This window comes from Oncorhynchus tshawytscha, linkage group LG19 (assembly GCF_018296145.1).
Source record: "Oncorhynchus tshawytscha isolate Ot180627B linkage group LG19, Otsh_v2.0, whole genome shotgun sequence".
Lineage (NCBI taxonomy): Eukaryota > Metazoa > Chordata > Actinopteri > Salmoniformes > Salmonidae > Oncorhynchus > Oncorhynchus tshawytscha.
The window spans coordinates 15924060-15952024 of record NC_056447.1 but is presented as its reverse complement, the minus strand read 5'-3'; the positions used below and the strand labels follow the sequence as shown (position 1 = coordinate 15952024).

Below are 27965 nucleotides of genomic sequence, written 5' to 3'. Positions count from 1 at the left end.
GCTTCCCACCGGGCAGCTGTGTTGCATGTCGCTGGCAGTAGCTAACGTGGCCAATTTGTTCCATCCCACTTCATGTTATTTTGAGTAGGACAGCAGCTCACACACTAAATAACTTGTAATGTTTGTAGTAAACATGTCAATGTCACCGTGATATAGTCTACTGCTCAATGGGGAGAGTTTGCGCTGCGTGTTGTGTTGCCGGCTTGAAGTGTCCTTCGCTCCCACTTGCCGAGCACTAACAATTACTCTGATAAAAACTTTGGCAGAAAAGTTTAAAATTCTCACTGAAGTTTCTAGCCACAAGCATAATCTAGCTAGCTGGGGAGGGCTCATTAGGATGACTGACTGAACTGACCAGTTTTGCCAAATCTAGCAAAAATGTACAGCCCAATGACCACTCAACCTGGCCACAAGGCCTGAAAACTAGCCCCCCCCCCCAATGGGGAAACAAAGGGGAAAAAATAATATACACACACATTTCCTAGACACGCAAAATGCTTATTTTTTTGTTGAATGTTTCGCAACAAGAGGAGTTATCACGAGGGAGAAAGATGTAGCTAGCTAGTGCTATTAGTTCATTGATATCACATCACTTGTCATGAAGTGTGTGCATGCTGGTGCTGCTCTCCACTGACTCAGCTGCCTACAGCGCTCTCTCAACACACAAGCGCACATCCTTCTGACCCTCCCTCCCCGCCAGCACTGGTTCCGCAACAGCCTGCCTCACTGCTTGATAGTTTGCTGCAGCAGGTAACGGTTGAAATTAGTCTACCTTTTTTAAGAGAAATGCCATGGCGGCCGTGGTGAAATTTAGAAGTAGCCCAAATATCTGGAACCGTCATTTTCACCTGCAACAGTTTTCAAAGTAGCCCAATTTTTTGGGAAATCGCCAACATGGCAACCCTGGAACTGACTGAACCGAATCCGTTCACCCCCACTCAACTCTCGCTGTGCAACATACTTGATCAATTTTGAGGTTCACTATGAGATTAATCATACATTCACATTGCTGACTCCAGCCTGCTAGTTCTAATATTGTACAGAGCAATGATATCTAGGCATCTCTCTTTTCAGCAGATTTCTACTACTTCCTCAAATGCTAGACTAAAGTTCGGCAAACAGTTTGTTTACATGAAAGAAAATACCATGGAAAATTCCACAACTACAGTCAGTTTTCATATGTTATATAGTGAGTATAAGACTGCTAGGTGGAATGCTTTGACACTGGATTGTTTTATGAGGAAAATAACCTCCTTACACTTTAATGGCAGACCATCACCTGTATCAAATCAAGCTTTATTTATACAGCACATGTCAGGCATGGAATGCAACGCAATGTGCTTTACAGGAAAAAAACAATGGAAATGAAAGCTGAAACATTTACTAAAAACTTAAGATTTAAAAAAACAAGAAGGACAACTGAATGACTAAAAAGCACCCTTAAGGAAAAGCGAAGCTAAAAAGATGTTTCAAGATCTCTTTTAAATATGTCCTCAGTTTTGTCTTTCAGCTATTTTTAGGGTAGTAGCAACACAATAACATGAACTCATTGGCATTGAAACATGTTTTTATAACTTTCTGTAAAATGTTGCTGGTGTCATTCCATATACATTTGAGAAATTAACATCCTGGAGATGATGCATCCCAACTTCCTCCGCCATTGTTTATGTCTGAAATCATAAGGGTCATATAAGATCACGAACAAGGACACTGTGATGCAAGGATTGTAAATGCTGTGTAAAAGCAAATGTCTTTTTGCATAAATTATCAAATATAGTGTGTGGAACATATTTTCTAGTGTAGCGTCTTGCTAGTTTACTCTTCTCTCCTCCCTGTCCTGTCCATCCCTCTCCTCCTTTTATTTGCATTTGAACTTGCTATGTAAGTAAGTTTAATTGTGCCAATACAGGCTGTTAAAAAAATAATAATAATCTAAATATAATCATTCTCCTCCTCCAGGCCCCAGTAGGGATGGTACCATTGGCGAGGACACCATCCGTGCGTCGCTGATCTCGGCGGTGAGCGACAAGCTTCGTTGGAGGATGAAGGAGGAGATGGACCGGGCGCAAGCTGAGTTGGACGCGCTGAAGAGGACCGAGGAGGACCTGAAGAAAGGACACCAGAAACTGGAGGAAATGGTCTCACGGCTAGACCAGGAAGTGGTGAGGGAGGATATAGGGATATATTAGACACATTTCTCTTCTGTTCTGTCTCTTTCCTCTTTGACTCTAGGTCCTTTTCTATTCCTCGCTCTGTCTTTTGCTCTTTCATTCCCTCTTTGCTCATTCTCTCTAACTAATATTGGAACATTGGGAGGGGGGGTGTACTGTTCATGTGTTTATTCGTCTTGTGTTTTTTTGAAGGCGGAGGTGGACAGGAACATTGACCTACTGAAGCGTAAGGACGAGGAGCTGAGCGAGGCACTGGAGAAGATGGAGAACCAGTCAGAGAACAACGACATCGATGATGTAATCGTGCCCACGGCGCCACTCTACAAGCAGATCCTCAACCTGTACGCTGAGGAGAATGCCATTGAGGACACCATCTTCTACCTGGGAGAGGCGCTGCGCCGCGGGGTCATAGACCTGGAGGTGTTCCTCAAGGTGAGGGTTGGGAAACACGCATGCAGACATGCATGGACACATACAAACACACACAGGTGAACTCACTCAAATAAATCACACACTGCACGCACACCTTTTCATAAAGATCATCACAACTAGGCATTGTGCCCTTGTATGTCTTCTCTAACGCGCTGTCTCCCTATCTTTCTCTCCTGTTACAGCATGTGCGTCTGCTCTCCCGAAAGCAGTTCCAGCTGCGAGCCCTCATGCAGAAAGCCCGCAAGACCGCCGGCCTTAGTGACCTCTACTGACCCCGCGGACACCCATACACACTCCCTTTCTCCCAGTCGCTCCCTCTGTACAGCTCCTCCTCTTTATATCCGTCTTTTTGTGTCTCTCTCGGTCTGTCCTCTTCTCTCTAAAAGACGTGCCCTAAAATTGTATGAAAAGAGCTAACAAATTTGTTTTGTTTCGAACATCTCCTAAACATGCATCTAGTTGGATAACTAATGTGGAAAATATGCAGTTTGATATGGAGCAAATGTCTGCCAACATTAATTCTTGCATTTATTTTTTATTTTTTTGTATTAATATTGGCAGCCATTTGCTTCCATAGTCACAATGTTGGAGTGGTATCAAACGAGAGGTGTGAGAGTATGTGCTCTGACATTGTGTGACAGTTGCTGGTGTGAGTTTGTGCTACTTGTCTCGCTGTAAAGGAAAGCTTACACTCTGATATAAATATACGTCTCAACTAGGGATGTGCATCTCTCCTTTCATGAAAGATTCTAGATACATGGGCACTGATACGCTACAGGAATGATGCCTTTTTGTTTTAAAAGATTCCGTTTGATTAGGTGAGCGAATTAATGCGATTTGGTTAGATACGATATGCTTCAATGCACTAAAATGTTTTGCATGAACACATTTCATGTTTGAGCTAGTACTATGTCAATATGTGTCTTTAGAAATTAACATGGCATTTAGCCAATTAAGATAATGCAGTTTGGGATTTTACCCTGTCTCAAAAGCAAATTGTTTGGACCATTGATTGCAAAAATGATTGCTGTCCATTATGAAGTTACCTTCTTTGTTTAAAAATGACCAAATACACCGACTGTTGAAAGCAAAATTACCAAAACCTGAACAATTGAAATATAATCTGAATGAAAACCCCAATCAACAGTTGGACGTGGGTTGTCCACAACTCACATGTGAGAGGCTACATAACTCCGGTAAAGCACAATGTTCTTGTAACAATGACCCAGCAAATTACATTGTTTGTCACTCAACTAATAAAGCCTATGATTTGACATTGTAAAAGCCATTGTGCAAGCATCTGAGTGCTGAAGGTGCGCGCAGATGTATCCTATTAGAACAGGGATAGGCCTGCCTTTTGTTGGCATGATCAGTTGTCTCTCGCACTATGCCACAGTTATATGACAGCACATACGCAGTTACATGCATAAAAGTTTGCTAGGCTACTGAACTGAAAGAGAGGCAGCATCAATTGTCACAACAGATAAGAGGTATTTTTGGTATAAAACGATATGGAGTAAAAAAAATATTAGTGAACTTGCGATTTGAATCGGTTTTCTGACCAATGTAATGCATGCTTAATTTGGATTGCTTTGGGATCCCGCAGACCGATGCACAAGTATCTTAAACATTTGAACCAAGGACCGATGCGCATCAGTGAATCATTACATCCCTAGACTCAAACTTTTAGGAAATGACAAGGGTTCATCTGGTCGGAGCATACTTTCTCAAAGCAGGGTTCATGTTGGCACAAAACTGTTTGGAAACCTTTAGAGGTACAATTTGAATTATATTTAAAAAAAAGAATAATGGCAGCCATTTGTTCCATAACCAACTGCATCAATGCTGAATGAGGTGAGCAGGTGACCCTGGCTTGTGCTCAGTCCCCCTACTCTTTATCTCGGCTATCTCTATTGCTCCCATTGGCATCCGGAACAATTGGCTTCTACCTGGGAGCTGGCCTTCTAGCTGTAACAAACGGCTTTCCACGTTAGCTGTTCAGGATGATCCTTCAGTCTTGAGCTGTGTCGTGCTTATTATGACACTCAATAAACAACGTTTTCAAAGTTTCGCAACGGAGAAGGAAAATTATAGTCCGTTCTTCTGTTCGGTGCCTAATGAGCAGAACCATGATGGTCAGTCGATCATGTCCATTGTTTCTCAAGACTCCCCTAAGCCCCTATACAGTGTCTGTATGTTCATGTTTGAATGTGTCACTTAAGGTGTTTCTATTCAAAGGCGTCAAAAGGAAAATGGTAATGTTTTTCTCTTGCTTCGCTTAGTTGTTTATTTTCTGTTTTCTTTCAAGTTTTCAGCTGTTCTAAGAGATCAATGTCTTTACCCTTTCGGTTTATATAAAGGTTGTTAATTAGAAACAAGTGAAGTTTTTTTTTTTTTTTTACTAATCAGAAATGTATGTAGACAGGTCTCTTTTTAAATGAGCTTTTACTAAATGCACTTTGAATTGTATGATATGCTGTAGTTTTTTTTTTCAGATTATTTTCATTTTCAACAATAGACCATCTGTTCTTTTATCTGTAGAATTTTATGTAAATCAGCACAATAAAACTAGTCTGGTTTGCCAAAAATTACTCCTGTGGGGGTTCACTTTGGTGATGGTGTAGATCTAAAACACGTGTACCTTTTTCACAGTTTTGTGCGGAGCCCTCCCCAAAAAATCATTCGCCTCGTAAGGCTGACCATTGATAAGTCAAACATTGGTCTAACTTTTCTGACTTGATAACCCAGAGCAGCGGACGATGCTTGTTGTATGCAAAGAGACTGTCATGTTTTAGTTCTACAGTTTAGTTCTGCTATGTCATAATATGGACCCTAGCGTTGATATCCCACCCTCCGACCTCAGTTGAGAGGAAAGACCAGGGACCTCCATTTCACCTCATTGAATGAGATCCCTGATCTGCGACTGTGTGAAACCCTGCCTCAAACAACTGAATCGGATGCAATTCTAACATGTAAACACAACTACCATACAGGCATAGCATGCGCACACACGGAGAGAACAGATTGGTTGTTTCATCATCCTGGTAGTTTTATTTGGTTGGAGTAAATCGTATCGTAAGTATATCCAGATGGCACAGGGGGCTCTTTACAAGATTTTTTTTGTTGTAATTTCGTCCTTTGTTACTTTTAGTTATCAGTCGACCATGAATGTCGATATAGCCTCACGTGGAAGTCTTGTCACATTTTCGTAGACTAAAATGAAAAGTAATTTGGATTTGTCATAGTTTCAGGACATCTCGTTATCATTGGTTTTAGTCTGGGAAAAATAGGTGATTGAGTATTGTCTCATTGCTGATAAAATTAACACTCCGCTTTACAATGTGAGCTCTTTCTGTACACCCCACAGGGTCTCGGCGCTGTTGATTAGTTGCTTCTCTTCCTCGGGCTTCAGGGTCATGTGGATGACGTCGGTAAGACCACTGTTGCCCAGCACGCATGGCACACTGAGGAACACCTCGTCTTTCACACCGTGCATCCCCTGAGAGGGAGGGAAGAAGAGAGTCTGATTAGGGATGGATCACAGGTGGACTGGTGTAATATTAGTGTGTGTCAAGTCCATACATCTGTGGCCTTGACCTGTTTTGACAATGGTTGGCCCAAATAAAGCTATCAGATATGTCTGTATTTATGTATAAAGAGCCAATTTAATCCTTATCTCTTCAGTCATAACACACATTCGGTATACAGTGTAGCAAATAGTTTTCTTGAAAAACATTCATATAAATACTTTATTTGTGAGTGCTGACTGTGTTTTTCATTCAAGTTGAGTTCACCCACTGCTATGCTACAACAACCAAAGATCCATTGATCTTCTTTAAACCCTCTCAGACCTGTTTGGTAATAGATTATACCATTTACTCTACTGTATTCTTCCCCTGATTGGAACCACCAGGAGTGTTATGGATTCAGCACACTCTTAGCTACGAGTAGTATGGTAGTATCTAAATTAATGCACTCCCTGTAAGTCACCCTGGATAAGACTGCTATAAAATGTAAATGTTTGGCATCAAGGCACATGTAGAGCATGGCTGATGGACTTCTTACCTGGACCAGGGTGGACACAGGGTGAACTTTGTGGAGGTTCTTCAGGATGCTCTCAACCAGGTCAGCGACAGACATGCCGATAGCCCAGGAGGTGTAACCCTTCAGCTTGATGACCTCATAGGCACTATATGACAGAGAGAGACACGAGGAGAGGTGTTTAACACATTTAAACTGTAATTTCGTAGGAAAAGTGCATAGGTTTTCCTATTGTGAATGCTAAGAACTACTACAGGAAAATACATTTAGAAAACAGCAGGGACAAATTCCCTTGAAACTAGTTAGTGGGTTGTGAATTACTTGTACTAACTTGTAATTAATAGTTATACCTTTACAGTCTGCAGCATTACATATCAACTTAACTGCTTTAGACCTAGATGCCAGGTGCAGTACAGATGTAACACAATGGCGTAGTCAGTACTTACTGTGCTAGTTCCAGCATGTTTCTGGCTCTTAGCCTAGGGCCAAATTCCATCCTTATTCCTCCAAACTCTATCGGATTTGATTGGGAGTGAAGTAATTTATTCTCTACTTCCATTATTGTTATTTATTGATTCATTTGGAGTCAAACTCTAAGGACCAGTTTCCAATTAGGCCTAATCCTGAACAAAGAATCTATTTTTCGGTGGGGAAGGGGGGGGGTATCTATCGGAACTTGTCCAATAAGAAATGGTAATTTTCCTTTTTAAAACGATCCTCGACAGATGTACATTATTAATGTACAAGTATGTGGACACCCCTTCAAATGAGTGGATTTGGCTATTTCAGGCACACCTGTTGATGACAAAAATCGAGCACACAGCCAGCAATGCTATCTCCATAAGAGATTATGCCCTGCTAAAGCTGCCCTGGTCAACTGTAAGTGCTGTTATTGTGAAGTGAAAACATCTAAGAGCAACAACGGCTCAGCCGCGAAGTGGTAGGCCACACACGCTCACAGAGTGGGACCGATGAGTGCTGAAGCACGTAGTGTGTAAAAAACTGTCCTCGGTTGCAACACTGACTACCCAGTTCCAAACTGCCTCTGGAAGCAATGTCAACACAAGAACTGTTCGTCGGGAGCTTCATGAAATGGCTATCCATAGCCAAGCAGCCACACACAAACCTGAGATCACCATGCGCAATGCCAAGCGTTGGCTGGAGTGTTGTAAAGCTCGCTGCCATTGGACTCAGGAGCAGTGGAAATACGTTCTCTGGAGTGATGAATCACGCTTCACCATCTAGCAGTCCGACGGATTTGGCGGATGCCAGGAGAATGCTACCTGCCCCAATGCATAGTGCCAACTGTACAGTTTGGTGGAGGACGAATAATGGTTTGGAGCTGTTTTTCATGGCTTGGGCTAGGCCCCTTATTTCCAGTGAAGGGAAATCTTAACGCTACAGCATATGACATTCTAGACGATTCTGTGCTTCCAACTTTCTGGCAACAGTTTGAGTATGGCCCTTTCCTGCTTCACCATGACAATGCCCCCGTGCACAAAGCAAGGTCCGTACAGAAATGGTTTGTCGAGATCGGTGTGGAAGGACTTGACTGGGTGGCACAGAGCCCTGACTTAGACTGCGACCCTGGGCTAATCGTCCAACATCTGCTGCCTGACCTCACTAACGCTCTTGTGGCTGAATGGAAGCAAGTCCCTGCCGCAATGTTCCAACATCTTGTGGAAAGCCTTCCCAGAAGAGTGAAAGCTGTCATATCAGCAAACGGGCCACCAACTTTATATTAATGCCCATTATTTTGGATTGAGATGTTTGACGAGCAGGTGTCCACATACGTTTGGTAATGTAGTGTAATTGAACAGATAGCGATGTGTGTTTTATAAGACTCACCCATCGACCACCATCTTGTGGAGATGCTTCCAGTCCTCCTTGTCTGCGTCTGTGCCCATGTGTGGGTTTAGGCCTTTCAGGGAAACACCAGCAACGTTCACGCCACTCCATACGGGCACTGGGAGTAAGAAAAGAGACAGGTCCAGTCAGTTACCTTTCTGTCATAGATACCAATGTCCATGAAGGTTTTCCATAATATGGTATGGACAGAGAGACGGTTCCGGAGTGGATTTGAAGCCATAGCCAACATACCACTGGAGTCTCCGTGCTCTCCAATGATCCAGCCGTGGCAACTGGAGGGGTGAAGGTGCAGCTTCTCGCCCATAAGGTGGCGGAAACGACCGGAGTCCAGGTTGGTGCCGGAACCGATGACGCGGTGACGGGGGAAACCGCTCAGCTTCCAGGCCACGTAGGTCAGGATGTCAACTGGGATAGACAGGAGAGAAAGGAGAAAGGGGGGGTTACAAATGTTATCACAATTTGAGTTAAGAAAACAAACCCTAACCATACCCCTTAAATTACATTTACATATGTATAAAGCCAGCATTGACTTTGCTAATTGGAGTATGGACTGTAGTTGTCAGCAAAAAGACCATGCAGTTGTTCCTGATAATGTAACCTGGCCCTGGAGAGCTACGGAGTGAGCAGGCCAGCACTAACATCTAATTCAAACCTGTCAATGTCTTCGCACAATTCTAGAGTAATGATCAAGTCACTAGATCATGTTCAACCAAATTACTCCCTCCCTCCCGGCCTCCTCTTGTACCGGGGTTGGAGACGACCAGCAGGATAGCGTTGGGGCTGTACTTGACGATCTGGGGGATGATGAACTTGAAGATGTTGACGTTGCGCTGCACCAGGTTCAGACGACTCTCGCCCTCCTGCTGACGAGCACCGGCGGTGACCACCACCACCTTGGAATGGGCGGTTGTACTGTAGTCTGGAGTGGGGGAGGACACACACACACAATGTAACCATGGTTTGATTATATAACAGTGGGCAACTCAAGGTAAGATGCACATTAAACACACACAAATACAACCTAGGGTTCCGAGCACCTCCACAACAAATCAGTGTGTGTGCACAACTTGTTTGTGCATAGGTGTGTTTGTTTGTGTCTTTGTGTGTGTGCACAACTCGTTTGTGTGTGTGTGTTAGTGTGTGCGCATAAGTGTATGACTCCTCACTCACCCTTATCACCCACGATCTTGTGGGTCTTGCAGAAGAGGCTGCCATGCTGCAGGTCCATGACCTCACCCTTCAGCTTTTCCTCCATCACATCAATCAGGCACAGCTCATCGCACAGGTCCTGGTCAACACAAGGCTTGTTAGGGTTCAGGAATATAATTCATATAGAAAAGGATATGGATATAATTAAGCGGCAGGATTCCCAGACACAAGATGAAGGCTAAATCTTAGCCTAAAAGCAATTTCACCATAGAAACAGCTTGTTAGTCCCTGACAAGGCTTAATCTGTGTCTGGGGAAACTGGCCCTACAAATCCACTCCATTTTACCACAATATTTACTAAAATAAAATATACAGTTCATTTCAGACATGGAGTGCAACGCTATATGGGTAAAAGGAAGTGCAAATTAAAAGTAAGAATCTCTGAGTATCGTAGCACCATTAGGTGCAAAAACTCAACGTATCCAGTTGCGGCCTACTTTTTGGAAGCGAACCACTCTATTTCGTCCCTACGTTATATCGGCATCGAACACGTCACCCTTTCTAGGGGGTGACCTTGACAATTAATTGTAAAAACGAGAGGCTGCCTGGATCTTTAATTTAAAGACCCTTGCTCCCTTCGGTCTCAATGTAGACTTTGATCTGAAGCCATTCAATAAGCCATTGATTATTGTGATTTTGCTATTCATTGTAAATGTTTGTAGGCCTATGTAGCCGAATTGTATCTGTGATTGTATGGTATCCATTCATGTTTTTTACATGTTCTATTTTTATCTGTAAATTAACCAGTGATATCAAGCCACACCCGGCCATGATTACAGACACCTGTGTGTCCTTTGAAACTATATAAACTAGTGACCTTCAGGATTTGTTGTTATACCCTGATGAAGACAGCTTATCGGTTGAAAAGTTGGTTATTAGGTTATTAAATTATTGCATCAGAGCTCCTAGTGTGTGCGGCTCTCCTTTTCTTTTTAAAGTTATGTTGCTGTGGCCATCTGACGAGTATCAACAAGGGTTTTCTACAAAATAGCAACAACAGCGCAGATAGTTTGGAATCTAGACCATGAGCAATATGAACCGAAATGCATTGCCAAACAATGCTGCCACATTCTGGTTTGGAGTATTTTAGCAAGTCTGAGTGGCTGATGACTTCAAAGGTCTTGCTCTGAGAAAACTAAAGAGATTGACTGCTAACACTCTGTCCAGAGGTGCGTAAGTACTGTCGGTATGCAAACGATTAACAGTCCCAAGGGTGTATCTGACCTTTTTAACGTTGGTGGAGTTGGTGCCTCTTGGGTAATCCAGGCAGATATTAGAGGGCCTTTTTACTGAAGAATGTTTGTTTTATATGATTTTCTTGTTTTCATGTTTTGTGTATGATTTGCATGTATTGTGTAATTTAATTCTATAGATATTTATAGAGTAATTGTGGTTTATTAATGTGTTCATGCAGGGCTCATCTGCAAAAGACACCGTGGTCTCCGTGACGTCCAGGCTAAATAACAACAAAAAATCTCCACCATCCCCAAATTCAGTTATTATTGCTATCTACCTAGCACATTGCTGTGAATCACAGGGAGTTCCTCTCTTCTAAACTTCTCTGTGATATTGTGCTCCATACTGTCAAAAACGAGTTTCATTTAAGAAGACCACGAGTGGGGTTTTAATTGCTCAATCTAATTTCGTGATGATTCAAAGAAAATATGTCCGTAGGCCTAACATAACATGCTCCAACACTTTTGAAAAGACTTAAACAACTGCAAATTATCGAGATATCAAAGTGTCACCAACAAAAATGTCAAAAATAGGCCTATAGCAAATGCAGCATATGACATCAATACATTTTTATGTGCAAATTGCACTTTTTGGTAGTTCTTAATTAAAGCATGCCATTCCATGAGAGCAGCATTTATTTTTCAACTTTAAGCAATGAGCCCAATCAGTCCTCCATGACAAAAAAAAATTAACAGAGTAGGCTAATAAGCCCTTAGCTGACAAAACTCCACTCTGTGGAAGTCAGATCTTAGTTCTTAATTGTTGGCTTATGGCAAATCTATATTTCAATATTTCCAAGACCTATTCTTAAAGATCAAGTGATATCAAAGTCATTGGAATGACTGAAAATCTGACCATTTTTTTTAAATGTAAAAATATTGCCTAATCATATTATCTGTAGTAGAAAGCAATGGGTTAAAATAAGCCTACATAACCAACCCATAAATTAATATGCAACATCCATTTATGGCCAGCTATGTAAACTCTAACACTGATTTATCCTGCAATAGATGTCATTCAATTGGTAAGATTCATTATTGTATTCTTCTAATGCCTCGTAAGGGAAAGTAATCTAAAAGTAATCAGATTACGTTACTGAATTTGTGTAATCCAAAAGGTACGTTACTGATCAACATTTGGGACACGAGTAATTGTAACGGATTACATTTAGAAAGTCACATACTCAACCCTGATCACACCTTACCCCCTCCATCGGTCTTACCTTGAGCAGGACGCTGACTGCGGAGGCCATGCCAACCATGCCGACGCCAACCACTGTCACCTTGCTACGGGAGCCAACGGGCTCACCAGCCAACACATGGGTGATCAGCTTCTCCTTAGTGGTCATCTGAGAGACATAAAAAGGAAGAGAGAGTGTCAGTCTGATCCCCTCAGTTTTCCTTCAGTACATCCTCTCAGAGCAAGAAACAGCACTGTGCTCTGGTACCTACTTTTCTCTACTGCTAATACGAATAACTGCTAATACAACTCATTTTTTTTCATTGGTGTAATGTATATCACTCCACGCCTCTTCACCATGCTAGCTAATGTGTGGTGAGCATTCTGGCACAAAATGGTTGTGTGCATCATCATGGTGGTGGGTAAGGTGAGTTTCCCCCTTACTAGGTAAAGCAGTTTGAGTACCTCAGTTCGTAGAAAGACCAGAACAACAGCAAAGGACCTTGAAGATGCTGGAAGAAACAGGTACAAAATTACCTATATCCATAGTAAAGTCCTATATCGAGTCCTATATCGAGTCCTATATCGACATAACCTGAAAGGCCGCTAAGCAAGGAAGAACCCACTTCTCCAATCCGCCATGAAAAAAAGCCAGAGTACGGTTTGCACATGGGGACAAGACTACTTTTTGGAGAAATGTCCTCTGGTCTGATGAAACAAAAATAGAACTGTTTGGCCATAATGACCATTGTTATGTTCGGAGGAAAAGGGGGAGGCTTGCAAGCCGAAGAACACCATCCCAACCATGAAGCACGGGGGTGGCAACATCATGTTGTGGGGGTGCTTTGCTGCAGGAGGGACTGGTGCACTTCACAAAATAGATGGCATCATGAGGGAGGAAAATTATGTGGATATATTGAAGCAACGTCTGAAGACATCAGTCAGGAAGTTAAAGCTTGATCGCAAATGGGTCTTCCAAATGGACAATGACCCCAAGCATTCTTCCAAAGTTGTGGCAAAATGGCTTAAGGACAACAAAATCAAGGTATTGGAGTGGCCATCACAAAGCCCTGACCTCAATCCTATAGAATATTTGTGGGCAGAACTGAAAGTGTGTGTGAGCAAGGAGAAACCTGACCAGCTCTGTCAGGAGGATTGGGCCAAAATTCACCCAACTTATTGTGAGAAGCTTGTGGAAGGCTACCCAATACATTTAACCCAAGTTAAACCATTTAAAGGCCATGGAAGACTATTGCCGCAGCTGCCAGGGGTGTCAAATCACCTCCCCAAAAGCAAACTTATGGAACGCATTGGTTCCCCTGCCAATCATCAGAGTGCCGTTTGAATTCATCGCCATTCATCGCCATCTCCAAAACGTCCAGAGAACACCAGTACATGGATGTGGATAGGGGCTGCTCCTTCTGCTGTTTCCTGAAGTCCACGATCAGCTCCTTTTGTTTTGTTGACATTGTGTGAGAGGTTATTCTCCTCACCTCCTCCCTGTAGGCTGTCTCGTCATTGTTGGCATTCAGGCCTACTACTGTTGTGATGTTTGCTAACTTGATGATTGTCCCCAGAATTTCTAAGCAAACAGATGGAGGCAGGTCTTTCTCCTATAGAGCTCCATTTTTATTGAATGGTCTGCCTACCCTTGTGAGAGACGCAGACTCAGTCTCAACCTTTAAGTCTTTATTGAAGACTCATCCCTTCAGTAGGTCCTATGATTGAGTGTAGTCTGACCCAGGAGTGTGAAGGTGAACGGAAAGGCACTGGAGCAACGAACCACCCTTGCTGTCTCTGCCTCTAACCCTATTACGCGTCACTTGAGGTGCGTCACTTGAGTGGGTTGAGTCACTGACGTGGTCTTCCTGTCTGGGTTGGCGCCCCCCCTTGGGTTGTGCCGTGGCTTAGATCTTTGTGGGCTATATTCGGCCTTGTCTCAGGATGTTAAGTTGGTGGTTGAAGATATCCCTCTAGTGGTGTGGGGGCTGTGCTTTGGCAAAGTGGGTGGGGTTATATCCAGCCTGTTTGGCCCTGTCCGGGGGTATCATCGGATGGGGCCACAGTGTCTCCTTACCCCTCCTGTCTCAGCCGCCAGTATTTATGCTGCAGTAGTTTGTGTCGGGGAGCTAGGGTCAGTCTGTTATATCTGGAGTATTTCTCCTGTCTTATCCGGGGTCCTGTGTGAATTTAAGTATGCGCTCTCTCTAATTCTCTTTCTTTCTTTCTCTCTCGGAGGACCATGCCTCAGGACTACCTGGCATGATGACTCCTTGTTGTCCCCAGTCCACCTGGCTGTGCTGCTGCTCCAGTTTCAACTGTTCTGCCTGCGGCTATGGAACCCTGACCTGTTTACTGATTACTATTATTTGACCATGCTGGTAATTTATGAACATTTGAACATCTTGGCCGTGTTCTATTATAATCTCCACCTGGCACAGCCAGAAGAGGACTGGCCACCCCTCATAACCTGTTTCCTCGCTAGGTTTCCTCATAGGTTTTGGCCTTTCTAGGGAGTTTTTCCTAGCCACCGTGCTTCTACACCTGCCTTGCTTTCTGTTTGGGGTTTTAGGCTGGGTTTCTTCAGGAAGTCCAGGACCCAGTTGCACAGGGCGGGGTTCAGACCCAGGGCCCTCAAGCTTCATGATGAGCTTGGAGGGTACTATGGTGTTGAATGCTGAGCTATAGTCAATGAACAGCATTCTTACATAGGTATTCCTCTTGTCCAGATGGGATATGGCAGTGTGCGATGGCGATTGCATCGTCTGTGGATCTATTGGGACGATAAGCAAATTGAAGTGGGTCTAGGGTGTCAGGTAAGGTAGAGGTGATATGATCCTTGACTAATCTTTCAAACCACTTCAGGATGACAGAAGTGAATGCTATGGGAAGATAGTAATTTAGATCAGTTACCTTTGCTTTCTAGGGTACAGGAACAATGGTGGATATCTTGAAGCATGTGGGGACAGCAGACTGGTTTGGGAAGAGATTGAATATGTCTGCAAACACTCCAGCCAGCTGGTCTGCACATGACTGAGGACGCGGCTAGCAATGCCGTCTGGGCCGCCAGCCTTGCGAGTGTTAACACACTTAAATGTTTTACTCACGTCAACCACATAGGAGAGCCCACCGTCATTGGGTAGCGGGCTGAGTCTGTGGCACTGTGTTATCCTCAAAGCTGGCAAAGAAGGTGTTTAGCTTGTCCTGAAGCAGGACATCGGTGTGGCTGGTTTTCCCATTGTTGTCAGTGATTGTCTGTAGGCCCTGCCACATATGTCTCGTGTCTGAGCCCATGAATTGCGGCTCCGCTTTGTCTCTATACTGACTTTTTGTCTCAACTGACACTGTTTGTATTTGGCCACATTCCCAGTCACTTTGCCATGGTTAAATGTGATGGTTCACGCTTACAGTTTTGTGCAAATGCTGCCATCTATCCATGGTTTCTGGTTAGGGTAGGTTTTAGGGTAGGCACAGTGTGTCCAACATCTCCTATACACTTCCTGATAAACTCAGTCACCATATCAGTATATATGTCAATGTCATTCTCGGAGGCTACCCGGAACATATCCCAGTCCGCATGATCAGAACAATCTTGAAGCGTGGATTACTCACCACATTTTATACACTACAGTGCTATATAGCTGTAGCTTATGCTTTTAGTACTAGAATCATCCTCTGATCCTTTGATTGGATGGACAACATGTCAACTCATGCTGCAAGATCTCTGATAGGTTGGAGGACCTCCTCCGGAAGATGTCATAATTACTGAGTAAGTCAATGGAAGTGGGTGAGAACCATGAGCCTCCTAGGTTGTGCATTGAAGTCAATGTACCCAGAGGAGGACAGAAATTCGCTCTCCTCCAGCTACACCATGGTGCTACCCTCTCCATTATGGATACATTTAAGGAAAGTGGTTCTGCTTTTGTGGTTTTCACTTTTACCCAAGATGGTGATTTTGAGTAACTTATATATCATTATGATTACAGCTTTAGTTTTGATTGTGGCTGATGAAAAAGCAGCCAGTTTGTACAAATGGTTTCTTCTATGTGTGTCCTTTTGGAACAGGTGTGTTTCTTGGACCATTGCTATATTAATATGGTTTCTTGCTAGGATATCAAGACTGATGGAATATTTGATCGAACTATTAAGGCCTTTCAAATTCCAAGAGATAATAGCTGGCGGTGCCATTTAAAAAAATATGTATAATGTATTATTAATGATGTAATTGTTATCTTTAGTGTTAATAAGCCCATGGATGTGAAACAAAAAACAGGACCCACAGGGAAACTCACACATTGGTCGTTCCCCACCCAGAAACCCTTCCATGTTAACCATTCCCCCCTTCCCTTCAGTAGTGTAAATGGAGGGGGACAACCATTAATATAAAAAAGGAATTGTGTGGAAGACCATATGGGACTGGCCATCTATCCTTAACAGTAGTACAATAAAAATAGTAATGAAATAGCTTTGCATCCCTATATTTAGCCCATATAGGGATGCAATGCACTGTAGACCCACAAGGAAGCAACACCAGTCTGTATGACACATCAATATAATGTCCATTGTTCAGTAATTGGCGTGGTGTCATCATTGTCTTAAGGTCCTGGACCATAGGCAATATAATAAAAACAAAGGCCAATTTCAGCAATAATAATGATAAAAATAGCAGTGTTCCTTTTACCCAATTGATGGGGTGTCCTCATAATTGTCTTATGCTGAGGGCAGCATCACATCCATAGGCTAGCCTGTGTGATTGTGCATAGATAGCATACCTGAATATTGAGCCAGTCAAACTGGGGTTAACCTAGATCTGTCGGCTCGTCCCCTTGTGTGATGGGCTTGATGTGATTCTCAAAGAAGTCTTGAGCCTCATTGGCAGTTGAAAGTGTGTGTGTTGTATTCTGAAAGATGAAAATACATTTTGCAGAGTGGATGAAGCCGCATCTCAGGTTTAGCTTGTGTAGCTGGGATCTCACCTCGTTGTAAGTCGCCCTCTATTTCAACAGTTCGGCACTCAAATCTAGGTAGATGCTAATCCTCTTCTCCACATAGGTCAGAGCCGCCGATTCTGCTGCAAGGTGAACACTTTGCCGTTTGACTTAAACTGTGGATAAGTACAATCAAACACCGGGATACGTTATAGAGGACCCGTGCGTTGTGCAATGTTTATCAGTGGCATTGGACCAAACTTCTACTGCCAAACAGTTCATAGAAAAGATTCCCGCCAGGAATGATTTGAGTAATTCTGTTAAATTTTTTAGGAGAATAATTTCCAGGTCATGGAGTCACCACTCGGTCACATTTGCCGCTGTCTCCAAACTTTCCACTTTTGTTGAGTAGGTATCCACTTTAGAAGTGAGCAGTGCAAGCGATTCATTTACTGGCTTAATTGCAAGTTTAGGGCAGAGGCCCTTTCCTCACGAACAATCTCTCGGATAGTAGTGGGCAACTCTTTCTGTTGTCGGGTGTTGATAGCAGCTATGTTCCCACAGATGAATTGTTAACGGACATAATATGCCAGCTGCTGGAGCGAAATAGACTTGCTTTGTTCATTTAATACAGTGAATGTCCCACACCTTAATATGGTGTTATACACTGACAATATCTTTCCATGAATTAGACTGACCAGGTCAATGAAAGTGAAAGCGATGATCCCTTATTGATGTCACCTGTTAAATCCATTTCAATCCGTGTAGATGAAGGGGAGGAGACAGGTTAACCTCTTTTTAAGGATATTTAAGCCTCAATGGGATCCCCATTAGTTACTGCCAAGGCAGCAGCTACTCTTCCTGGGGTCCAAACACATTAAGGCACTTTCATTACACACAAAATAAAAGATTAAACAGTACATAATATAACGTTATTACGCAACTTCATATATACAATACAAAATGTATAATACCACCATACAACAATTTTACTATGTGTGTGTTGAGTCTGCGTGCTAGCGCCTGTGTGTGTCTGTACCTGTGTGTGTGTCTCTCTTCAACAGTCCCGCTGTTCCATAAGATGTTTTTTTATCAGTTTTTAAATCTGATTCTACTGCTTGCATCAGTTACCTGATGTGGAATAGAGTTCCATGTAGTCATGGCTCTATGTAGTACTGTGTGCCTCCCATAGTCTATTCCAGTGGTGGAAAAAGTACCCAATTGTCATATTTAAGTAAAAGTAAAGATACCTTCATAGAAAATGACTCAAGTTAAAGTGAAAGCCACCAAGTAAAATACTACTTGAGTAAACGTCTAAAAGTATTCGGTTTAAAATTTACTTAACTATCAAAAGTACAAGTATAAATAATTTTTAAATTCCTTATATTAAGCAGTGCTTTTCTTGTTTTTTAAATTTACGGATAGACAGGAGCACACTTCAACACTCGGACATCAGTAACAAACTAAGCGTTTGTGTTTAGTGAGTCTGCCAAATCGGAGGCATTAGGGATGACCAGGGATGTTCTCTTGATAAGTGTGTGAATTAGACAATTTTCCTGTCCTGTAAGCATTCAAAATGTAGCTAGTACTTTCGGGTGTCAGGGAAAATGTAAGGAGTAATAAGTATAATATTTTCTTTAATGTAGTGAAGTAAAAGTTGTCAAGAATATAAGTAGTAAAGTATAGATACCCCAACAAACTACTTAAGTAGTACTTTAAAGTATTTTTACTTAAGTACTTTCCACCACTGGTCTGTTCTGGACTTGGGGATTGTGAAGAGAACTCTGGTGGCATGTCTTGTGTGGTATGCATGGGTGTCTGAGCTGTTTGCTAGTAGTTTAAACAGGCAGCTTGGTGCATTCAGCTAGTCAACACTTTTTTACAAAAATAAGTAGTGATGAAGTCGATCTCTCCTCCACTTTGAGTCATGAGAGATTGACCTGCATATCATTAATGTTAGCTCCCTGTGTACATTTACTGGCCAGCCGTGCTGCCCTGTTCTGAGCCAGTTGTAATTTTCATTAGTCTCTCTTTGTGGCAGCTGACCGACTACTGAACAGTAGTCCAGGTGTGACAAAACTAGGACCTTTAGGACCTGCCTTGTTGATAGTGTTGTTAAAAGACAGAGCTGCGCTTTATTATGGACAGACTTCTCCCCATCTTAGCTACTGTGGTATCAGTATGTTTTACAGTATGTTTACTGTAAAATAGCATTGTATCTGGTAAAACACAATTTTCCCCAAAAGTTTACTAAGGGTTGGTAACAGGCTGATTGGTCGGCTGTTTGAGCCAGTAAGGTGGACTTTACTATTGTTAGGTGATTTTTGCTTCCCTCCAGGCCTGAGGAGACAAACTCTCTAGTAGGCTTAAATTGAAGATGTGGCAAATAGGAGTGGCAGGTGATCTTGTTTGTGTCAAGAACTGCAACGCTGCTAGGTTTTCACACTCAAGTGTTGGCTGCTTTTCCTTCACTCTATGGTCCAACTCATCCCAAACAATCACAATTGGGTTGAGGTTGGGGGGTTGTGGAGGCCAGATCATCTGATGCAGCACTCCATCACTCTCCTTCTTGGTCAAATAGCCCTTGCACAGCCTGGAGGTGTGTTGGGTCATTGTCCTGTTGAAAAACAAATGATTGTCCCTCTAAGCCCAAACCAGATGGGATGGCATATCGCTGCAGAGTGCTGTGGTAGCCATGCTGGTTAAGTGTGCCTTGAATTCTAAATAAATCACAAACCGTGTAACCAGCCAATCCCCCCCACACCATAACACCTCCTCCACCATGCTTTACGGTGGGAAATACACATACGGAGAACATCCATTAACCCACACAGTGTCTCACAAAGACATGGTAGTTGGACCCAAAAATCTCCAATTTGGACTCTAGACCAAAGGACACATTTCCACCAGTCTAATTTCCATTGCATGTGTTTCTTGGCCCAAGCAAGTCTCTTCTTCTTATTGGTGTCCTTTAGTAGTGGTTTCTATGCAGCAATTTGACCATTAAGGCCTGATTTCATGCAGTCTCCTTTGAACAGTTGATGTTGAGATGTGTCTGTTACTTGAACTCTGTGAAGCATTTACTTGGGCTGCAATTGCTGAGGCTGTTAACTCTAATGAAGTTATTCTCTGCAGCAGAGTTAACTCTAGGTCTTCCTTTCCTGTGGTGGTCCTCATGAGAGCCAGTTTCATCATAGCATCAATAACCATTCATTGATGGTTTTTGCAACTGCACTTGAAGAAACATTCAAGTTTCTCTTTTCTTATTTGAGCTCTTCTTGCCAAGACATTGGTATTTTGCCAATTATGGCTATCCTCTGTATACCACACCTACCTTGTCACAACACAACTGATTGGCTCAAACACATTAAGAAGGAAAGACATTCCACAAATTTACATTTAAGAAGGCACACCTGTTAATTGAAATGCATTCTAGGTGACCACCTCATGAAGCTGGTTAAGAGAATGCCAAGAGTGTGCAAAGCTGCCAAGGCAAAGTGAGGCTATTTGAAGAATCTCATATTAAATATATTTGTTTAACACTTTTTTTTGGTTAGAACATATATGGAATCATGTAATTTCATAGTTTTGATGTCTTCACTTATTCTACAATGTAGAAACTAGTAAAAATAAAAACAACCCTTGAATGAGTAGGTGTTCAAAACTGTTTGACCGGTAGTGTATATATTTTTTTTTGTATTTTTAGTCCTTAGATTCTGTCATTTCAGAGGCTACTATGAACTGGATATTGTTAGATTAAAAAAAAATAAAAGCATGAGCTTTTTTATCTTTTCTATGGAGTTAGCATCCCCACATTGTTTAGTAACAAGGCATTTTCAACTCAATGACTTTCCTTTTATCATATTTAAAATGTCTTTTTTGCTAATAGTAAGTTATTTTGCCCAACTCTGCAGGCCATCATTCAATCCTCATCTTCCGTTCGACTGACAGCGATGCTGGGTCTCCATAGCAATGCTTATCCATCTCTCACCCTCTGCCTGGACCTGTTTCTGGTTGCCATGGCTCACTATTATGGGGTGGCGATTGCATCATGGGCACTATTTATTCTTCCTGGTTCTTGATGACTTAGCCACTCCAGCATTGTGTGAATATGGACACAGGCATGTACAGATCTTAATTATCACAGAAAATATTCCTGAGCAAAAGCAAATTCAAATGTTGAAACGGTCAATAAAAAACACAGTTCTCCTTCTCTCCATGCGGGGGCAGTTGAGTCGTTCAGACCAGTGCCAGCTATCAAAATCATATTCCCTCTCTCGCTCGCTCAAAGGCTTAGCACACAGCTCACGTGTATAGTGTTGAGTCATCCGCATACATAGACAAAAGGAAGGGACAGCTGCCTTGGAAGTCCTGATTCTACCTAGATTATGTTGGAGATCTGAGGACTGAGCTCACATACTGGAGGGGCTGGTTGTTTCTTTGTCAGCACGGAGCACACGATTAGGCCTATATCAGAGACTACAGAGTAGATAAAGAAAGGGAGAGAGTCTAATACCAAAACACAGTTTATTCTGTGGCGGTGAAATCATTGAGCAATATAGGTAGCCATTTTGTGTCCTGCTTCTTTATAACATGAAAATGCCCACTACAATAGAAGCTTTATAAAAGAGTAACTACAGGGTGCCATTTAGCTATTACTTGGTGCAATTTGGAAAAACAATACTTTCAAAAGAATAGGCATTTAAGATAAGTTCCTGTTCCTACATTGCTTAGTGTTGCACAAAGTGTTGATGTCGACATAACATTACCCATTGGAGAAGAGGTGTATCCAGTAGTAAAAATAATACTTAGAGCTTTAATAACTGAAAGTGGTACTGTACGAGAGAGAAAGAAAGTGGACAAGAGAGGGAGGGGGAAGAGAGGGTATGGGGTATCCATGTGCTGGCACCAAACTTCACCATCAGTCTAAGTTCAAATCTTGAAGCAGGTGTGACCTGTTACCATACTATTAATTCAGTACTCGTCGAATGAGCTGGGGGTATTCAGGTCTGATCTTCCTCTGGTGAAGGACCTTTGCACGATGACATTATCATATATCGCGGTACAGTATACTGTGACATTCACTTTACTTGAAAATGAGAATATTTCCCAAATGGCACCCTATTTCCTATATAGTGCACTACTTTTGACGAGGGCCCATATGGCTCTTGTCAAAAGTAGTTCACTATGTAGAAAATAGGGTACCGTTTAGGACAATCTCATAGCCACTGTTGCCCGCATGTGGCTGGTAACAAGAGCACTTGAAAACCCAACCAACATGCCAGTGAGCACTCAGCGAGCTCCAATTGGTGTCAAGTGTCGCAGCAGATGTTCACAGTAGGTCATTCATGTGCTCTGACCCTCAAGGCCCATGGGTATGAATACTCGTGTTATAGGTCATATGTCACCCATATGGTAAGAAGTCTAAGAAGATTATTAAGGACCTTAGCCACCTGAGTCACAGCCTGTTCACAGTACAGGTGCATTCAAGCTGGGAACAAGAGACTGATAAACAGATTCTGTCCCCAGACAAGAAGACTGTTAAACATCCACCACTAGACGGCCTCCGCCCAGTACCCTGCCCTCTGCCCAGTATCCTACAGTCGTGGCCAAAAGTTTTGAGAATGACACAAATATTAATTTTCACAAAGTCTGCTGCCTCAGTTTGTATGATGGCAATTTGCATATACTCCAGAACTTTATGAAGAGTGATTAGATGAATTACAATTAATTGCAAAGTCCCTCTTTGCCATGCAAATGTACTGAATCCCCAAAAAACATTTCCACTGCATTTCAGCCCTGCCACAAAAGGACCAGCTGACGTCATGTCAGTGATTCTCTCGTTAACACAGGTGTGAGTGTTGACAAGGACAAGGCTGGAGATCACTCTGTCATGCTGATTGAGTTCGAATAACAGACTGGAAGCTTCAAAAGGAGGGTGGTGCTTGGAATCATTGTTCTTCCTCTGTCAACTGTGGTTACCTGCAAGGAAACATGTGCACAAAAAGGGCTTCACAGGCAAGGATATTGCTGCCAGTAAGATTGCACCTAAATCAACCATTTATCGGATCCTCAAGAAATTCAAGGAAAGTGGTTCAATTGTTGTGAAGAAGGCTTCATGGCGCCCAAGAAAGTCCAGCAAACGCCAGGACCGTCTCCTAAAGTTGATTCAGCTGTGGGATCGGGGCACCACCACTACAGAGCTTGCTCAGGAATAGCAGCAGGCAGGTATGAGTGCATCTGCACGCACAGCGAAGACTTTTGGAGGATGGCCTGGTGTGAAGAAGGGCAGCAAAGAAGCCACTTCTCTCCAAGAAAAACATCAGGGACAGACTGATATTCTGCAAAAGGTACAGGGATTGAACTGCTGAGGACTGGGGTTATGTCATTTTCTCTGATGAATCCCCTTTCCGATTGTTTGGGGCATCCGGATAAAAGCTTGTCCGGAGAAGGCAAGGTGAGGGCTACCATCAGTCCTGTGTCATGCCAACAGTAAAGCATCCTGAGACCATTCATGTGTGGGGTTGCTTCTCAGCCAAGGGAGTGGGCTCACTCACAATTTCGCCTAAGAACACAGCCATGAATAATGGTATCAACACATTCCCGAAAGCAACTTCTCCCAACCATCCAGGAACAGTTTGGTGACGAACAATGCCATTCCAGCATGATGGAGCACCTTGCCATAAGGCAAAAGTGATAACTAAGTGGCTCGGGGAACAAAACATCGATATTTTGGGTTCATGGCCAGGAAACTCCCCAGACCTTAATCCCATTAAGAACTTGTGGTCAATCCTCAAGAGGTGGGTGGACAAACAAAAATCCACCAATTCTTACGAACTCCAAGCATTCATTATGCAAGAATGGGCTGCCATCAATCAGGATGTGGCCCAGAAGTTAATTGACAGCATGCCAGGGCAGATTGCAGAGGTCATGAAAAAGAAGTGTCAACACTGCAAATATTGACTCTTTGCATCAACTTCATGTAATTGTAAATAAAAGCCTTTGACACTTGTGAAATGCTTGTAATTGTACTTCAGTATTCCATAGTAACATCTGACAACAATATCTAAAGACACTTAAGCAGCAAACTTTGGAAATTAATATTTGTGCCATTCTCAAAACTTTTGGCCACGACTGTACTCTGCCACTTTGTCACTGTCACTAGCCGGCTACCACCGGGTACTCTACCCTGCACCTTGGTGACTAAACACTGGTCACTTTAATAAGGTTGACATATTATTTATCCACATCAAGTAACTCTACTACTGTACTAAATGTTTGATTTTATTAAAATTGTCATTATTGTGTGCTTATTTGACATTTACTGCATTGATTGATAGGGGCTAGGAACCTAAGCTTGTCGCTGCACCTGCGATAACACCTGCTAAGTGTGTATGCGACAAATTAAAATGTAATTTACGAACTCGTCTTCAGGCAGTGCCGGTCATTAAGGAGTGGGATATTCCCACTCCCTTTGTGTTTTTCTGTGTTTCTTGGATAGAGAGCAAAGTAGATAGGAGGAGAGAAAAAGTGCTGTGTGAGATTCAAACTCATGCTCACAATGCTAGTACACTGCACAGTACATGTTATCCAGAGGCAGCGGCTTAGTCCACTGAACCGCCACAGGTGCCAGTTCTGACTCAGAGTCTGACGACTGTCAATCTATCTGTTGCTCCAAACATCTGGGTCAAAGTCTTGCCTATCTGCCAGCCTCTAATTTTGTTTTTCTGCTGTGGGTCATAAAAAACACCTGACAAGACTATATGACACCGCTTGTTGTTGACATGAAAGCCATGAGAGACTGGCCCAGTTCAAATAGTCTTCATATCATTCCTATAAAATCATGTTAGATCAGTTACTTTTGTAAGGATTGGAGGAAAGAAGGAAAAATGCATTTTAGCATATTCGAACAGAGACAACATTTTTAGCCTGGTCCCAAATCTGTTTGTGCTCTTGCTAAATCCATTGCTCATGTTTCAAGCCAAACATGGCGTGGATGCTAGACTTCTTTAAAAGGATACATTCCATGGCTACCATTATTTAATTACCCAAGTAAAGTTATAAAACAATGTCTGGCATAAACTCAGTGCAGAACAATGATTTAAGGATACACACATCAAACCAAGTGGTCTTGTGCAGGAAAGCTAATAAACTAACATTACCAAGATGCATTGCAACTCAGATGGGCATGGCTCTTGGCACAATCTAGTCCTTTTTTTATTGTCTGAAAAGATATATACAGTTTGTGGCAGTCCCAGATGAAATAAAACAATTTAGCAAATTTGTAATATGTTATTTTTGTCAACTTTAGTGGATAGGTGGAAATGTACAGAGCTTGGAAATATTGGCAAAATAAGCTGGATAATAATTAAGACCTTCCATAATAAGGACATGTTGTACTATTAGACAGTAGCCTAGTTGGCCATTTCACAAATGTATCATTTGATCAGTAACCAGGCTATTTACTAGTAGGTCTAAGGCCTATTACTAGTCTTATTCAAAACGTTTAGCATAAACAATTAAAAATGCTTAATACAGCAACAGGCTGCATACAGATTGAGGTAGAGCAGTAGACTATTCAGAGTGATATACATTGCCTCTAAGTTACCATAATTACCAATATTACTGTACATCTAACCTTTTCGCTGGTTATGACCAGACTGAAGTTGCCCAAATGAACCACCGTAAAGAGAAATCACAAAAGTCTGGCAAACATGTAATGCTCTGTATCAAGAGCCTCATATTCTCACACTCTTTCCACATTCAAAGACTTGCGCAACTGGAGGAAATGTGTATGCCTACTTTTACAACAATTTGTGATAATCTAGTTTTCGATCATCTGCTTCCTAGAAACCAATCACTGAATATGCTTAAGAAACTGCTAGCTAATTGATAAATGTGACACACCCCTCTCTGTGAGCACAAGGCATCTCCATCACTTAACATTGTAGCAATAAGTAAGCAGAGTATACTTCTCAAGTTCAAGTCCACCTAGTCAACCTCAAGTCACCGTAAACCTATCAGCTGTAAAACATGAACATTGATCATGCCCTTATAAAACTTTTATATTTCACTTCAGAAACCAACTACTGCAGGCCATTATTCCCCAAATTTCGACAAAACACATAACATCTTGTCTGACGTTTTCCCATTAGGCCTACTTGATCACAAAATCCGATGTCTCACCTTGAAGGTTTCGTGAAAGTGACGTGGAAACAACACTGAAATGCGAGTTGGAATGTCTTTGGCTGGCCTCTTCCCTGACTGGATGCAGCTTTTCTATGGCACTGGCGTGTGTGGGGGAGGTTCCCGGTATTTAAGCAGCAGAGCGATGCACGGTAAACGCTGCGTGATTACATGACACACTGGGAGGGTCCCTGGTGTCTCGTGTTAAATGTCATGTCCATGCACAGCGAATGTGCTATGGGATGGAGAAGCCACTCACTGTGGCACAAGGAACGGGGTGGGGTCAGCTGTGGGCAGGCTCACCAACGACTAGCACAAATCTCAGACACCAATGCATACCGTACATGCCACCAAGGGTCTCTTCACAGTCCTCATGTTCAGAACGGACTCAGAACGGGCACAAACATCCATATGCACACACAAACACACATATCAGGACACACAGTCCACACAAATATGTAAGTTGGTATTACACATGTTGTATTTTACATATGTGGTGGTGTAAAGTTATATCAACCGTTTTATTTAATTAATTTGTTTGGACCCCAAGAAGAGCATATACTGGAAAAAAGGCAGCAGCTAATAGGGACTCTTTATAAAAATAAAAATAAATTGTAGGCACTAACTCCGCCATTCTTAGTTAGACAAAGCCTATGTGGAAATGAATTATGTTTTTGGATTAACACAGACCACACAACTACTTATCAAAACCACAAAACTGTTGACAACTGACCACAACCACACAATTAGGTAGAACAAAAGATAAGACCTCTTAATCCTGTGTTTACCACAGATTTTTTTAAATAAAAAAACGGATAAAACTACACCTTATAGAACAATGCGGACTGTGAGAGGACACACACACAAACATCCATATGCACACACATCAGGACACACACTACACACGTATGTAAGTTGGTATTACAGATGTTGTATTTTACATATGTGGTGGTGTGATAATGCAATATCTAATGTTTTATTTAATTGTCATTTTTACCTTAATTTGTTTGGACCCCAAGAATTTGTTTGGACTGCCTTGGCAGCAACTAATGGGGATCCTTAATAAATTAAATAAATAAAAAATTGTAGACACTAACTCCACAATACTTAGTTGGACAAAGCCGATGTGGAAATTAATGGCGTTTCTGTAGGGTTTTTGGACAAACTCTGGGAAAAAAAGGTCTGTAGTCAACACAGGATTAGGAGAACTTATCTTTTGTTCTACCTAATTGTGTGGGTGTGGTCAGCAGTTGTAGTCAGCAGCTGTGGTCAGTAATTGTGTAGTTATGATCACTAGTTGTTTGTTCAGTAGTTGAGTTGTCAACAGTTTTGTGGTTGTGGTAAGTAGTTGTGTGGTCAGTAGTTATGGCCAGCAATTGGTGTTCAGTAGTTGTGGTTGTAGTAATTAGTTGTGTGGTCAGTAGTTGCGGGTTGTGGTCAGTAGTTGTAGTCAGTATATGTGTGGTCTGTTGTTGTGTTGTGATCAGTAGTGTTTAGTATTTGGGGTAAGTATTGTGGTAAGTTGTTAGTGGTTGTGGTTGGTAGTTGTGGTTATGTGGTTGTGGCCAGTAGTTGCGGTCAGTAGTCAGTAGTTGTTTGGTTATGGTCAGTATTTGTGATTAGTAGTAGTGTGGACAGTAGTTTTGTTGTTGTGGTCAGTAATGTTTGGTATTTGTGGTCAGTTGTTGTAGTCGGTAGTTGTAGGGTCATTTGT

General features: G+C 42.3%; 2 protein-coding genes across 2 annotated transcripts in view; one reads left to right on the top strand and one right to left on the bottom strand.

The window, feature by feature from the left end:
- Positions 1-5194, top strand: part of tsg101a (tumor susceptibility 101a) — a 29350-nt gene extending 24156 nt beyond the window's left edge. Inside the window, exons 8-10 of the mRNA XM_024379160.2 lie at positions 1960-2162; positions 2364-2603; positions 2786-5194. Of these exons, the coding sequence (XP_024234928.1) occupies positions 1960-2162; positions 2364-2603; positions 2786-2875 (533 nt within the window). The 3' untranslated portion in view covers positions 2876-5194. The remainder of the gene's footprint in view (positions 1-1959; positions 2163-2363; positions 2604-2785) is intronic.
- A 437-nt stretch (positions 5195-5631) lies between these two features.
- ldha (lactate dehydrogenase A4) lies at positions 5632-26396 on the bottom strand. The gene is made up of 8 exons (XM_024379161.2): positions 26252-26396; positions 12181-12306; positions 9684-9801; positions 9259-9432; positions 8745-8918; positions 8493-8610; positions 6669-6792; positions 5632-6102 (listed from the first exon to the last, which is right to left on the bottom strand). Exons 2-8 carry the CDS (start codon positions 12304-12306, stop codon positions 5938-5940), a joined length of 999 nt encoding a protein of 332 aa, XP_024234929.1. The 5' UTR covers positions 26252-26396; the 3' UTR covers positions 5632-5937.
- Positions 26397-27965: the final 1569 nt, after the last annotated feature.